General features: G+C 40.5%; 1 protein-coding gene across 1 annotated transcript in view; it reads right to left on the reverse strand.

The window, feature by feature from the left end:
• DCHS2 (dachsous cadherin-related 2) overlaps positions 1 to 13,300 on the reverse strand; it is a 247,311-nt gene that overhangs the window by 16,099 nt on the left and 217,912 nt on the right. Inside the window, 2 exon segments of the mRNA XM_027597418.2 lie at positions 701 to 852; positions 4,913 to 5,124. Of these exon segments, the coding sequence (XP_027453219.2) occupies positions 701 to 852; positions 4,913 to 5,124 (364 nt within the window).

The following is a 13,300-nucleotide window of genomic DNA, read 5'->3' on the forward strand; positions in this document are numbered from 1 at the left end:
CTGTTTGAGGCAAGCTCCACTCCTGGACATTTTTGGTTCCTTAGAGTCTTTTCCTTTTTCTTTTAAAGGCCGTGATGCCATAAATATATCTGTATGTACAGCAAGACTTTTGTAGCCCTGACTTTTTAAAATAACCAGAAGACCTGCGACCCTGTTATTCTCTCTTTTATAGAATTCTGCATAATTCTGTACACCTTAAACTCTAGACAAAATATATTTCATGTTGAACGTGTACTTCATCAGATCATTTGTATTAGAACACAGTACTGCAACAAGGACCTGATGACAGGGTTGTACTTTCGTCCATGAAACCGAGTAAAGAGTTAAAAAGAGAAATGTCACCCAGTCTTCACTATTTTTAAAAACAAGAACCAAAAACGGTTGCAGAGTGCTCTATCAGTCAGTAGGCATTTCACAAATACTGTCATTTTTAATGTCTCTCATTTAGTATTTAATAGCATCAAAAATTCATAAAAGCTAAGAATTGCAAGGGACCCTAAAGTTGTAGTGTAATCACCTTTTCCAAAGAGCAAATACTTTCTAAGACTCCTTCAGCATATCAAAAGAGTGATCGTAGGTTGGATCAAAGGGCGACACATTTTACAACGAAGCTTACATAACAGGAAGTCATGGCCAAAGCAACAATTTTGTCAGAAACAAGCAGAATACTTGAGTGAACAGATCTGAATCTGGGACAGACCTGTAGGACCTGGTGAGCTCGTAATCTAGAACCGCATTTGCTGTGATCACACCGCTCTGCGCATCAATGTGGAATGCTTCCCCTTGGTTGCCAGAGAGAATGGAGTACTCGGCAAGGCCATTCATCCCACTGTCCAGGTCCGCAGCAAAAACCTGTGAGGAAGCAGCTCTTCCGTTAGATAAGGATTTCATCCTGCAAGATGGGTTAAGACTGTTTTTCAGACAAATGCATGATGAAAGAATTACGGATTGCCAAATGCACTTTAAAAACAATGATCAAAGGGCTTACATTTATAATATAGTAGGTAATGGGTGGGCAAAGTGTTCTGCAGGCTCGTTCAAAGGACTTCCAAATAGCTTTCAGTAGGCGTAGGCGTAGCCCATGTTTTGAACTACAATTTTAGGCAAGAAGCGAAAATACACGGATACCTCAGAGAGATTGCGGGTTCCATTCCAGACCACCCAAATCAAACAAATATTGTAATAGAGCAAGTCAAATGAATTTTTTTTTGTTTCCCAGTGCATATATTATAGTCTATTAAGTGTGCAACAGCATAACATTATATCTAAAAAAAAAATGTACATACCTTAATTTAAAAATACTTGATTGCTAAAAATTGCTAACCATCATCTGAGCTTTCAGCGAGTCATGATTTTTTTGCTGGTGGAGGGTCTTGCCTTGATGTTGATGGCTCCTGACTGACCAGGGTGGTGGCTGTTGTAGGCTGGGGCGGCTGGGGCAATTTTTTAAAATAAGACAACAATGAAGTTGGCCACATTGATTGACTGTTCCTTTCACGAACGATTTCTCTGTAGCTTGTGATGCTGTTTGGTATCATTTTACCCCCAGCAGAACTTCTTTCAAAATTGGAGCCAGTCCTCTCACACCCTGCTGCTGCTTTATCAACTAAGTTTATGGAATATTCTAAATCCTTTGCTGTCATTTCAACAATTTCACAGCATCTTCACCAGGTATAGATTCCATCTCAAGAAACCACTGATCACCAACCCCATAACAAATATAATAATAATGAAAATGTGTAACTATTGCAGGAATTACTGAACTGTGACACAGATAGAAGGTGAGCAAATGCTGTTGGAAAAATGGCGCCCACAGACTTTCTTGATGCACGCTTGCCACAGAGCTTCAGATTGTAAAACAAAACAAAACAAAAACTAATCTCTGTGAAGTGCAATAAAGTACAATAAAATGAGGCACTGAACTTGAAAAAAAATTGTAATTTGCTTGAATAGATTTCCAACTATATTTAGGTTCATACCAGTACCAGGGAAGGAAAGAAATCTCTGCATGGTGAATGGTAGTCTTTAATTTGTTGTTTTTCCTGCTTAAAGTATTGCCTGTAAAATTGGCCATATGTGGATTTTTTTATATATCTTATTGAATGTCTCATTTTAGAAGGATTTTTAATTAATGAAATAGCCTAGATTTAGTGTATTATAACAAATTAGATCCTGATCATTTATTTGGTAAATTATCAAAGTAGTGTTGAGGATGAGACAAAAGTCTTGCATAATTCTCCATGGAGATGTATTATTTAGTCTGTATTACATTTTAATAAAAAATTAATTCCATTAGTGGTTTCAAGATCTTGCTTAAGAGTAAGTTGACGGATTAATTAAAATTTTTTCTTCCTTTTTTTAAAATTTTCTTTTATTATGTCATGTTAGTCACCATACAATACATTGGTTTTTGATGTAGTGATGCACAGTTCATTGTTTTTGTATTTTTTTCTACTTGTTTTTATCCTCTGTGTCCCTCAGCCTGGGCCTGACCTCATATTCCCGTCATCTCTCTCCTGAGTGACCACACTGATGTCCTGGCGGGTGTTGGCCTCGACCTCCCTCTGCTCTCATCTATTCTTCACACTGTCGTCAGATCTCAGGGGATCCTGAGTGGCCCAAGTGGGACACTGAGGACCTCATCAGGAGGGCACACAAGCCAGCTACTCAGTAAAGGAAGGCAGCAATGCACAGTTCCTTGGAGGTCACCAGGAAAAGAAACTCATGTGCATCTGGGCAGAATAAAACCCTTCATATCCTCTGGGTCCATATGCTTCCGAGTGTTCCCAAGAGTAGGTCTCCCAGGAGGTGTATCCATTAGGGTTTTAGGACGCCAGCAGCACATATCCACTATGGCAAACTTAACCAGGAAAAATGTATCAGAAAGATAGTGTCTGGGTGAAGGCCAAGGACCTGGGTCCCCCAGGGGCACAGTTTCTTTTGAGTTGTTGCCACCAAGATGAATCAGCTCTAATGTGCCTCTGTGCTGGTGTCTTACCACTCAAGTTTCAGATCTGAGGGAGAGTAAGCCTACACGAGACTGAGGCAGATGACAACGCCTTGGGCAGGGGACGGAGGACACGTCACTACCTTGACTGACAATCTCAGTAAGACTGCAGCTGACAGAGGATGGGCAGTTCCTAAAAGAAGTTGGCGGGGCTGTAACCAAAATCAGGGACTGTGGGCAGTGTGATGGCAAAAGCAAGAACTACCACAAGCGCTAGAACTCCAGAGCCTTCGACATTCCTGTTTATCTGAACAGGACACAGGAAAATGGCAGTTTTGGTTTCCTGGAACAAATTAAATGATCTAAAAATGTGAAGAATGAAGGTCCTTGTATCCATCCCTGACTCAGCCTTCCTGAAGTTTGACCTAATTTGACACATTGGTGGGCCAGGCTCTTTCCCATTTGTTGTACCTGGGCTTTAAAGGTGTCTTCCCCTTCTTGTGTTCTGCATGGAGCAGTCTAGCTCTATCCAGGTGAGCATGAACGATGAAGAGGTGCAATGCAGTAGCGCCCCGGTGCAGGGGTCCTCTGTGAGAGAGCAGGCCCCACAGTGGCTCTAGAGGTCTCTGTCATCCCCCCCGAACATGTATCACTGCACAGAGTGATACAGATGGGGCAAGGGAACACCCTCCCCTTCTTCTCAGTTGTGGCTGAAACCAAAGCATTTCTGGAACAGGCTGGCGATTGAAGCGATTAGGGCACTGTCATACAACACAAGTCTGCAAAAACAGCAGAGGAAATCCTAGGTATCCTGGACAGTGTGGGATGCACAGAGCCAAGACGCCAAGAGGGCCAAGACTCCACTGGTCTTGTCGGCACCAACAGAGAGGTACCTGTACATCTGGAGCTGAACTGAAGGTCAAAGGAAGGTGTCTCTCCAGATGCAGGTGGAGGCAGCCATACAGTAGAGCATTGTGGGACGTCTCATTCAGAAGGTGTTCTAACACGTCCTCAGGCTCCCTGGCCCCCTCGACCCGGAGAGGAAGGGGAGTAATCATCACTAGGGGCTGGATCACAGTAGCGGGGTTAGAGAGGCCAGAGGGAAAGCCCCGGTGGGCTGGTGACTTTGCCAGGAAGGGGTTTTTATATGGATTTCTTGTGCGGATTCCCAAGAGGTTGTACATTTCCCAATGTCCAGCTTCTTGAAGACAGAACAGCAATTCAACTGTGAAGGGAAAGGTGGAACTGGGTCGGAGTCCTGAAGCAGGCAGAGAGGCTATCAAGGGTGAGTGGGTCTTAGAGCCTGCACGAGACTGCCCTAAAAACAGATCCTCTTTTTCATGGCTTAGGCCTCCTTGCTGAGATGGGATGAGGCCCGGGAACAGTGGATCTGGGACTTTCATGTGAAATGTCTGCAAATTTCGCACCCAGGGAGCTCTTCCATGGGTCCATGCCTTTGTCCATGCTCATCCAGCTGTGCTTCCACCAGCCGAGCGCCTGCTCGCCCTTGAAGACCAAGCGCAAATACCATTCTTCTGCGAAGTCTTACCCTTTTCCTCCAGGAAGAGTCTGTCTCTCCTCTTCTCTCTCATGACATTAAATGGGCACTTCTATTTAACACTACTAACGTGCATTTACATCTTATGCTTACTTTTCTGACTTCCCCTCTAAGTTGTACACATGATAAACTGAGCTGAGTTTTGTGCCCCTGTGGATTTGCTGCTAGTGTCAGGCAGAGTCCCTAGAGAAAGCAGGTGGGCACTAACAGCACGGGATGAAGAGAGGAAGAAGTGTGAACTCAGAAACTCCAGACTTCCTTCGAACTAAGGTTTCATCCAGTTCATCAAACATTTTACATGCCCTAGACACATTTATGTCCTCGAAAAAGGCTCTAGATATTTTGATGCAGACTGATGATAATTTCCATACACACACATACACATACACAAAACACATTTCTGTTACCTGTATGATGTGAGCATTGTGGGACAGGCCTTCAGACACTGACACTTGGTAAACGCTTTGCTCAAAGCATGGTAAGTTATCATTCACATCTTGTATCAAGACTGCTACTTTGCTGTAGGCTCTGTGCCCCCTACTTTCCGCTAAAACGATGAGTCGTACTTCATGTCTCACTTCAAAATCGAGAAACTTGGGTTTTTTCACAGTGAGTTCTCCTATTTTGATTCCGAGGGAGGAAAAAAATAAAAGAAAATGATGTACTCATTGTTTAAAAAGCTCCAAATCACCTTTCACTCCTATGCTCGCACTCTTCCCTGTCCCTCCAAATCTCCCGATGGCTGGCCACCCTTCCCACCTGACTGGGCTCATTGTGAAAAAAGTTGAGAAATGTGGGGTTATTTGCAAGGTTCTAACACACCGGAGGGAGAGAAACTATGAAATAGGCGAAATGTGGGAGCTGTCTCTGAAATGACCCTTCTCTCTCCATATTTAGTCCATCTCCATGTCTGCAAAGTCTATCTTTCAAACATCTCTTGAATCTGCCCTCCATCGTCACTGCTACTGCCCTCCTCTGAGCCACTGGCATTTCCCACCTTCTCCCCTACATGAAGGGCCCCGTGGCATCACTCTTCTGGTCTCCCTTCTAATCCAGTTCCCATTCTGAACTGAATCATAAAAAATGGACACTGTCATTGTGCCACAGAAACCCTTTCCATGGCTTCCCATGGTGATTATGACAAAATTCAGCATTTTTAAACTTCCATAGGACGGACGTGCTTGGGCCTCTCCTGCCTCAGGAGTCTCATTCCTGCCATTCCCCACGTTGCTCTCTCTGCTGTGCGCAGAACACTCATAAATATTCTCTTCGTCAGGGGCACCTGGGTGGCTCAGTTGGTTAAGTCACTGCTTTCGGCTCAGGTCATGATCCCGGAGTCCTGGGATCGAGTCCCACATTGGGCTCCCAGCTCAGCAGGGAGCCTGCTTCTTCCTCTGACCCTCTCCCCTCTCATGCTGTTTCTCTCTCTCTCTCTCTCTTGCTCGCTCTCTCGCTCTCTAATAAATAAATAAATAAATCTTAAAAATAATTACATGTTCTCTTCCTCAAATGCTCATTACAGAGTCACCATGCATGCTTTTCCATCTGCCTGGCATGGTTCCCTACTTCTGCGCTTCCTCAGGGATCTTTCCAGACCAGCCAGCCCCATACCGTCACTGTGGTCAGCCTGCAACAGACTCTCACGGAGCACCTGCATGTACTGTGCTCATCTGTTTCAGACTGGTGCTTCTTCTTGGTTTAGAAGCTTACAAGGTGCGGATGGGTGCCTATCTTTTACACCAACTGTCATATTCCTAGTGCCTAGCTCAGGGTCTGGCCTACAGAAGGCATCCATAATTATATGTTATACCCTCATATACAAACAGGTTAGGGAAGCTGACTCTTGGGGTTTGTGCCTTGCATGAGTTTCTCCTCCGAATTAAGAAAAATCATCCCCTGATTTGATTTCCTTCTCAACTTTCTGTTCTGTTTTTGTTCTCCCTTTTGCTGACAAATTTTGTACTGAATTTATTATTATTATTTTATTATTTACTTAGCTCTCACTGTCAGAAATTCCATCAAATAGAGATTCATTGAATGAACACTGATTGGGAGGTTGAGACACCTGAAACCAAGTATAAATCCTAGCCCTGGCTACTTAGTTTAGGTAAGTAACCTCCACTATGCCTGTGACCCAGGGTAAGTCATTCAGGTTCTATGGAGCTGAGCCTCCTCTCCTGTAAAATGGGGGTATTCACAATGACTTTGTAGGGTTGCAGGAGAAGTGATACAGTGCATATTTAGAATGTTCCTGTGCAGGATCATGATCTATATTCCAGTGTCCTACCATGTTCCTTACCCTTTCCATCATCAGGTATAGATTTAATATCTGCAAAAGCTCTGAATTTAGAAAGAAAACACTTCATAGTCATGGACTAATCAAAGTCTCAGGTGAAAGAACCTGAACTGTTTCTGGCAATATGGCCTAGAAGCCATAGTTCTTACTGTTCTATCTGAACCAGTGCCCTCAGACAACCATCCTAGTCCAAGAAAATGTCAGGCTCTTGCCTACTTACCTGGATGCTAATGGGAATCATGCCCTGTTCTAGTGTTCTAACTTCAGTACTGAATGTTTTTGGGAGATTTTTATAGCTTCTCTTCTGTTATTAAGAGCAGCTAAATATATTCTATATGAGGAACTCACTATACTACAAAATGTAAAATTTCCACAAGCCACTTTCACTTATTGTCACCAGTTATCAACTCCAGAAAGCCAGATTACTCTTACGGGCCACAGTCTGATGTGACTGACACCCCTGGCAGAAAATTTAGGGTAGATACGACCATTGGTAGCTGGAAAAATCATTAAGATGCATTTTGATGAGCCGGTAATGAAACAAGCTGGTCTTCAGAAACCTCTGTGAAACAAGAGCTAAACCGGCACCCCCAAACGGCAGAGGAGCCCCAGTCTGAGGTAGGTCCAAGCTCTCATCCAGCACTCCATCTCCGCTGAACAGAGCACTCCACTTGCTATCATGTTCTGTTACTATTAACCAAAGAAAAATAACATAGAAAAGCAACACTAAATTGCCAGTGTCACTTAGTAGAAAGTGTGCCAATTACAGCACAGATCAAAGTGGATTTTTTAATAAAAGGCTTGTGTTTAGGCTTTGATAATTGGAATTTTGCACTTGGAATGGCTCTGCAGTTCTAATGTTTTCCTTGCTTGGCTTTTATTTTTGGCATAATAATTGGCATATGCTGAGAAAGTTGTGTAAGTAGGAAAGACAATATCCCGTCTGTGAGATGACTCAAGGCTGGCACACCTATCAGACCCACATTTGCCTGGGATGATATACGCATATTTTTCTCAGAGATATCAAGGATTTACTGTCACCGGTGAGATGCAAGAACTACTGGGCTTTCAGTCTGGGCAGAAGTCCACGTTTTTCCTTCCAGTACAAGCCTCATGGGCAAAGACTTAATGTTAGTTCTTACGCTTAAGCGCACCAGTTCTAGAATAACTTGAGAATGAAACTGCAGTACTATTTTCTTTCTCCTATGTGTACACACGTAGCTTTTGCCCAAGTTATAAAATACACATCGAAATGAGATTAAGATTCTTCAAATGCTAACTGCTTGATAGCATAATCAGGGAATGTCAATCCAATACAAACTGTGCACATGCATATGAATATACCCAAAGCAGACTGTGACAAATTATTTATGTTATCCAAAAGTTCTGAAACTATCTCCTGCTAAAACCACATCCTTGACACATGGCAAGTTTGATCATTTTTGTCTTATGTCACCCCCAACCTACCAAATCATGGGATGGGATGGGAATAACCAAACCATTTGTTATTTACATACATGATGTGAGTAAAACTCCAACATTCTTGCTGGTGTAGACAATGAGTAGGAGATGTCTTTAAGCTGACATGACAAGGAGTTTGAACACAAAAGTAAACCTTTGGTTTGTGACTATGGGACAGAGCAAACACTGGCACAAAATGGACAGAAAATGCGGTTCTCATCAGAGATCCTTCTTATCAGAACTTATGAAGTCAGTAACTAACAAAATGGCTTTCTCACATTTTTACCCTTGAGAAGAGTAACCATAACCTTAGTGATCTTTACAGATTTATCATACACGTCAGTTTTCTATTTTAACTGGCATATGGCTTAAAATACATATGCTCATAAAACCTATGTTAGGTAGCTTTACACACAAGCCTGAAGATTATGTGCCACAGGTGACATGAAAGATGAATTGAATACCATAATTAAAAGTTTTTAAAAAGGTTTCTTGACAGCGGTATGGAAAACTTCATAACAAAAACAACTAAAATGCTTGATAAATTGTGTGTGTATTGAAATGCATGATTGAGTTGGTATACTAGTAAGGAATCCTCAGAGGACAAAAACAAAACAAAACAAAACAAAAAACTGAAAACAGTAATCCAGGAAGCTAAGCGAGTACTAAAAGCCCATTTTTGTTCCAAGGGAATCTTCTTCCTTGAAATCCGTCTCTGATAGCTGCACAGAGTATGAGAAACAAGAGAAGAAGCCTGAGGTGAAGAGTCTAATGGGAAAACCAGAATAAAGCTATAAACCCAAAGGCTACATATGCTCCAAATGAGTGATCAGTATTTAAAAAACAAAAACAAGTTCAAAATGGATGCACAGAAACCTGCTTTTCTTGACCTTGGTGTTGGTTGGAAGGGAAAAAAAAAAAGGTCTCTGCTGTGAATTTATTAACTTAAGCCTGAATTTATGGTAGCCATACTATCACAGCTATATGTTTTTAAAACCCTCAATAATTACATTTAAGCTAGTCTTTGCTTGATGATGTACCCAGGTGATCTGCTGAAGGAAAACAAGTCCTCTCTAAAAGGCACAAATTCAACCCAGTCTTCAAAGAACCCTCAGAGAAAAAGTTTTAAGAACAATGAACACTCATAGTTAACAAGCATGAAAATCACAGAGAAACAAGGCACCATGAATGAGAGCTGGCAAATCTATGGAAAACTGAATAAATCTTCAAAGACTTAAAATGCTAGATTATTGGACACAGGATGTGTAATTATTGCATATGTTTAAATGTATAAAAAAGAAGTTTAGAAACATGAGCAAGGAAGAAGAGATTACTTTTTTACAGGCATCTAATTATGGAATGAATAAATCATGGGGTTAAAAGATACAACATAGGGAATATAGTCAATGATGCTATAATAACATTGTATGGTGACACATGGTAGCTACACTTGTGGTGACAGTAGAATTACATATAAACTTGTTGAATCACTATGTTTACCCCTGACACTAACATAACATTGTGTGTCAACTATACCTCAATTTTTAAAAAAAGATTATTTTTTTATGAGACCAGGAATTGTTGACAAGGAACCCAAGAGAACTTCTGGAAATAAAGATTGAAGAGAAAGGGACAAGGAGATGAAAAATGTGCAAAAGAGATGTAGGAGAGAGTGTCTGGCTCAATACTTGTCTAACTAGCGTTCCAAAAAAGATATAAATAAACAGTATTTAGATCAACAGCTAAGTTCTTAATGCAACAATTGGAAACCAGAAAGCAGTGGATAATATTTTAAATGTGATGAGAGAAAATAACCGTGAACTTAGAATTCTAAGACCAGCAAACATATTTTTAAAAACAAGAATTAAACAAAGTCATTTTTAGACAACCAAACCTGAACAAGTTTACTACAACAGACCCTCACTACAGGATGTACTTCAGGTAGAAAGAAAATGACACCAGAGGTAAGTTTCAGATGTAAGAAAGAACAGTTAGCAAAGAAGCATAGAAATCTATTTAAAAATATTAATAATGTGGTAAGTGATGTGAATTGTGTAAGACTACTGAATCACAGAACTGTACCTCTGAAACAAATAATACATTATATGTTAAAAAAAAAAAAAAGGAAGAAGAAGATAGCAGGAAGGGAAAAATGAAGGGGGTGAAATTGGAGCAGGAGACGAACCATGAGAGACGATGGACTCTGAGAAACAAACTGAGGGTTCTTGAGGGGAGGGGGGGAGGGGGATGGGTTAGCCTGGTGATGGGTATCAGAGAGGGCACGTACTGCATGGAGCACTGGGTGTTATGCACAAACAATGAATCATGGAACACTACATCAAAAACTAATGATGTAATGTATGGTGATTAACATAATAAAAATAAAACAGAGAAAAAATATTAATAATGTCTAATTGGAAAGAACTATAATTGTGGCCCACAGGAGCTTATAAGTTGAAAAAGGGATATCTGGGGCGCCTGGGTGGCTCAGTTGGTTAAGCGACTGCCTTCGGCTCAGGTCATGATCCTGGAGTCCCGGGATCGAGTCCCACATCGGGCTCCCTGCTCGGCGAGGAGCCTGCTTCTCCCTCTGGCCCTCACCCCTCTCACATACTCTCTCTCTCATTCTCACTCTCTCAAATAAATAAATAAATCTTTAAAAAAAAAAAAAAAAAAAAAAGAAAAAGGGATATCTGGAGATAAAGAATTCTAAGTCTCTTGTATTATTCAGGAGCAGGATATTGATTAATGTTAGACTTCAATTATATATGTTAAAATAGCTCGGCTAACCACTAAAAGAAGATAAATAGCTGTATAATTCCAGCAAACCCAGGGAAGTTGGTTCATGTTTGGGTAATGATCATATATGCTGAATGCTCAGAAAAATATTAGAATCAGTAGTTTACAGGTTTCCTAGATACAAAATCAAAATATAAATGCTAATTTCAAGTAAACCTAATAGCATTGTCAGAAAAAGCATTTTTTTCACTTACTTTAGCAAGAAAAAGTATAAAGGATTTAGACTACATCTAACAAAAACCATGCAAGCCTGCTTTAAAAAAATTAAGACTTTATTAAAATATATTTAAGGAAACAATGGATGTGATTTTTCTATATCATCCTGAATTCAAAGACAATATTGTAAAGATACAGGCTTTCCCCAAAATGATATTTAGAATTAATACAATTCCAACAAAAAATTCAAGTAACCTAAATGGATGGATGAATGGGCAAAGAAAGCATAGTGTATTCACACAATGGCATATTATTCAGTCTCAACAAAGAGAATCCCGCCGTACGTGACAACATGGATGAATCCCTAGAACGCTAAGTTGAGTGGAACAAGCCAGTCACAGAAACATAAAGATGGCATGATTCCACTCATATGATGTATCTAAAATAGTCAAACTCCTAGAGGCAGGAAATAGAATGGTGGTTGCCAGGTGCCATAGGGGAGGGGCGATGGTGACAGGGAAGTGCTGTTCAGTGGGTATAAAGCTTCAGTTATGCAAGATGCATAAGTTCTAGAAACCTGCTGGACAACACTGTGCCTAGAGTTAGCAGTACTGTATTGTACACACTTATAATTTTGCTAAAAGAATAGATCTCATGTTAAATGTTCTTACCACAGTTAAAATAAAAGAAAAGAAGAGCTTCGGTAGATGATTATTAGTTACAACGCACCACTATACAGAGCTTTGTGAGGAAGATACTTTGGCCTGATGAGTTAGTCACTTAAATTCTAGATTGAGGCCATGCAATTGTTTTGGACATTTTCTTTGTTAATTTGAGTGAGGTTTCACTGAAATCAAATGTGCATGTCATGATTACTTGGGTTTCATGTATGAAAAGTGTGGATAGCTCTTACATCACCCAAAGACTTATGAATAAATCTCCTTTCCTCGGGAAAAAAAATCCCAATAGGCGTGTGTGTGTGTGTGTGTGTGTGTGTGTGTGTGTGTGTGTGTGTGAAAACTTGGCAAGTGGATACAATGATTCATATTAGTGCAAAGGGCCAATAACAGCTAATATACTCATGGAGAACATGAAAATGGGGCTGCTTCCTTGGTATGGAGATTGATTATAAAGTCTATGTGATTAAGGGAGTGTGGTGTTGGTGTGTGGATAGACAAAGAGATGAGTGCAAAGGAGTCAAGGATCCTGTAAACAGTTATGGAAACAACATATGACAGTGGGGGTATTTCAGATCACAGGGGAAGGTTATTGTCGCTGGAATTACTGGTAATCCTCTTTAAAAAAAAAAAAAGAAGAAAAAGAAAAAGGAAAGTTATCCCTAACTCATGTAAAACAGGAAAATAAATTCTAGATGCACTATAGATATAAACGTGAAACACAGGAAAACCACTAACAATTTTAAAAGACAATGCAACAATATTTTCTTGATCTCAGGATAGGGAAGAATTTCTTCACTTACAAAATGGGAAAGTCATAAAGTAAAAGACTGATTAATTCTAACTCATCAAAATAAAAATGTACCAGTAAGAGAGTGAAAGACAAGTCACAAATTGTAAAATATATCTGCAACAAAAAGCAAAGGAGAAATGCTAATGAAATTTATTAAAAAATCCTTACAGTTCAGAAAGAGAAACACAAACAACCCAGTAGAAAAATAGACAAAGTGCATCAAAATGCATTTCACATGGGAGAAAGCAGTAATGGCCAATACACTGTGAAAAAAATTGCTCACATTCATTAGTAATAAAGAAACGCAAATGACAACCGCAGTGAGATACCATTTCACACCCACCAGACTGACAATAGAAAATAGGGCGCAAACAACCGTGATAGCTCTCATTCAGTGCTGGTGGAATGTAAAGTGGAGCAAACTACCTCATAAAACAATTTGGCACTATCTGTAATGCTGAACATATGCATCCTCTGATGTATATGCCCAGCCTAGACTCTGGGGCCCGGAGAACTCCTCACATATGCACCAGAAGACACGTATGAGGTCGCTCCTCACAGCGTTTGTTATTATATCCCCAGACAGGAAAACCTCACTGTCCATCAACGGTAG

This window comes from Zalophus californianus, chromosome 2 (genome assembly GCF_009762305.2).
Source record: "Zalophus californianus isolate mZalCal1 chromosome 2, mZalCal1.pri.v2, whole genome shotgun sequence".
Taxonomy (NCBI): domain Eukaryota; kingdom Metazoa; phylum Chordata; class Mammalia; order Carnivora; family Otariidae; genus Zalophus; species Zalophus californianus.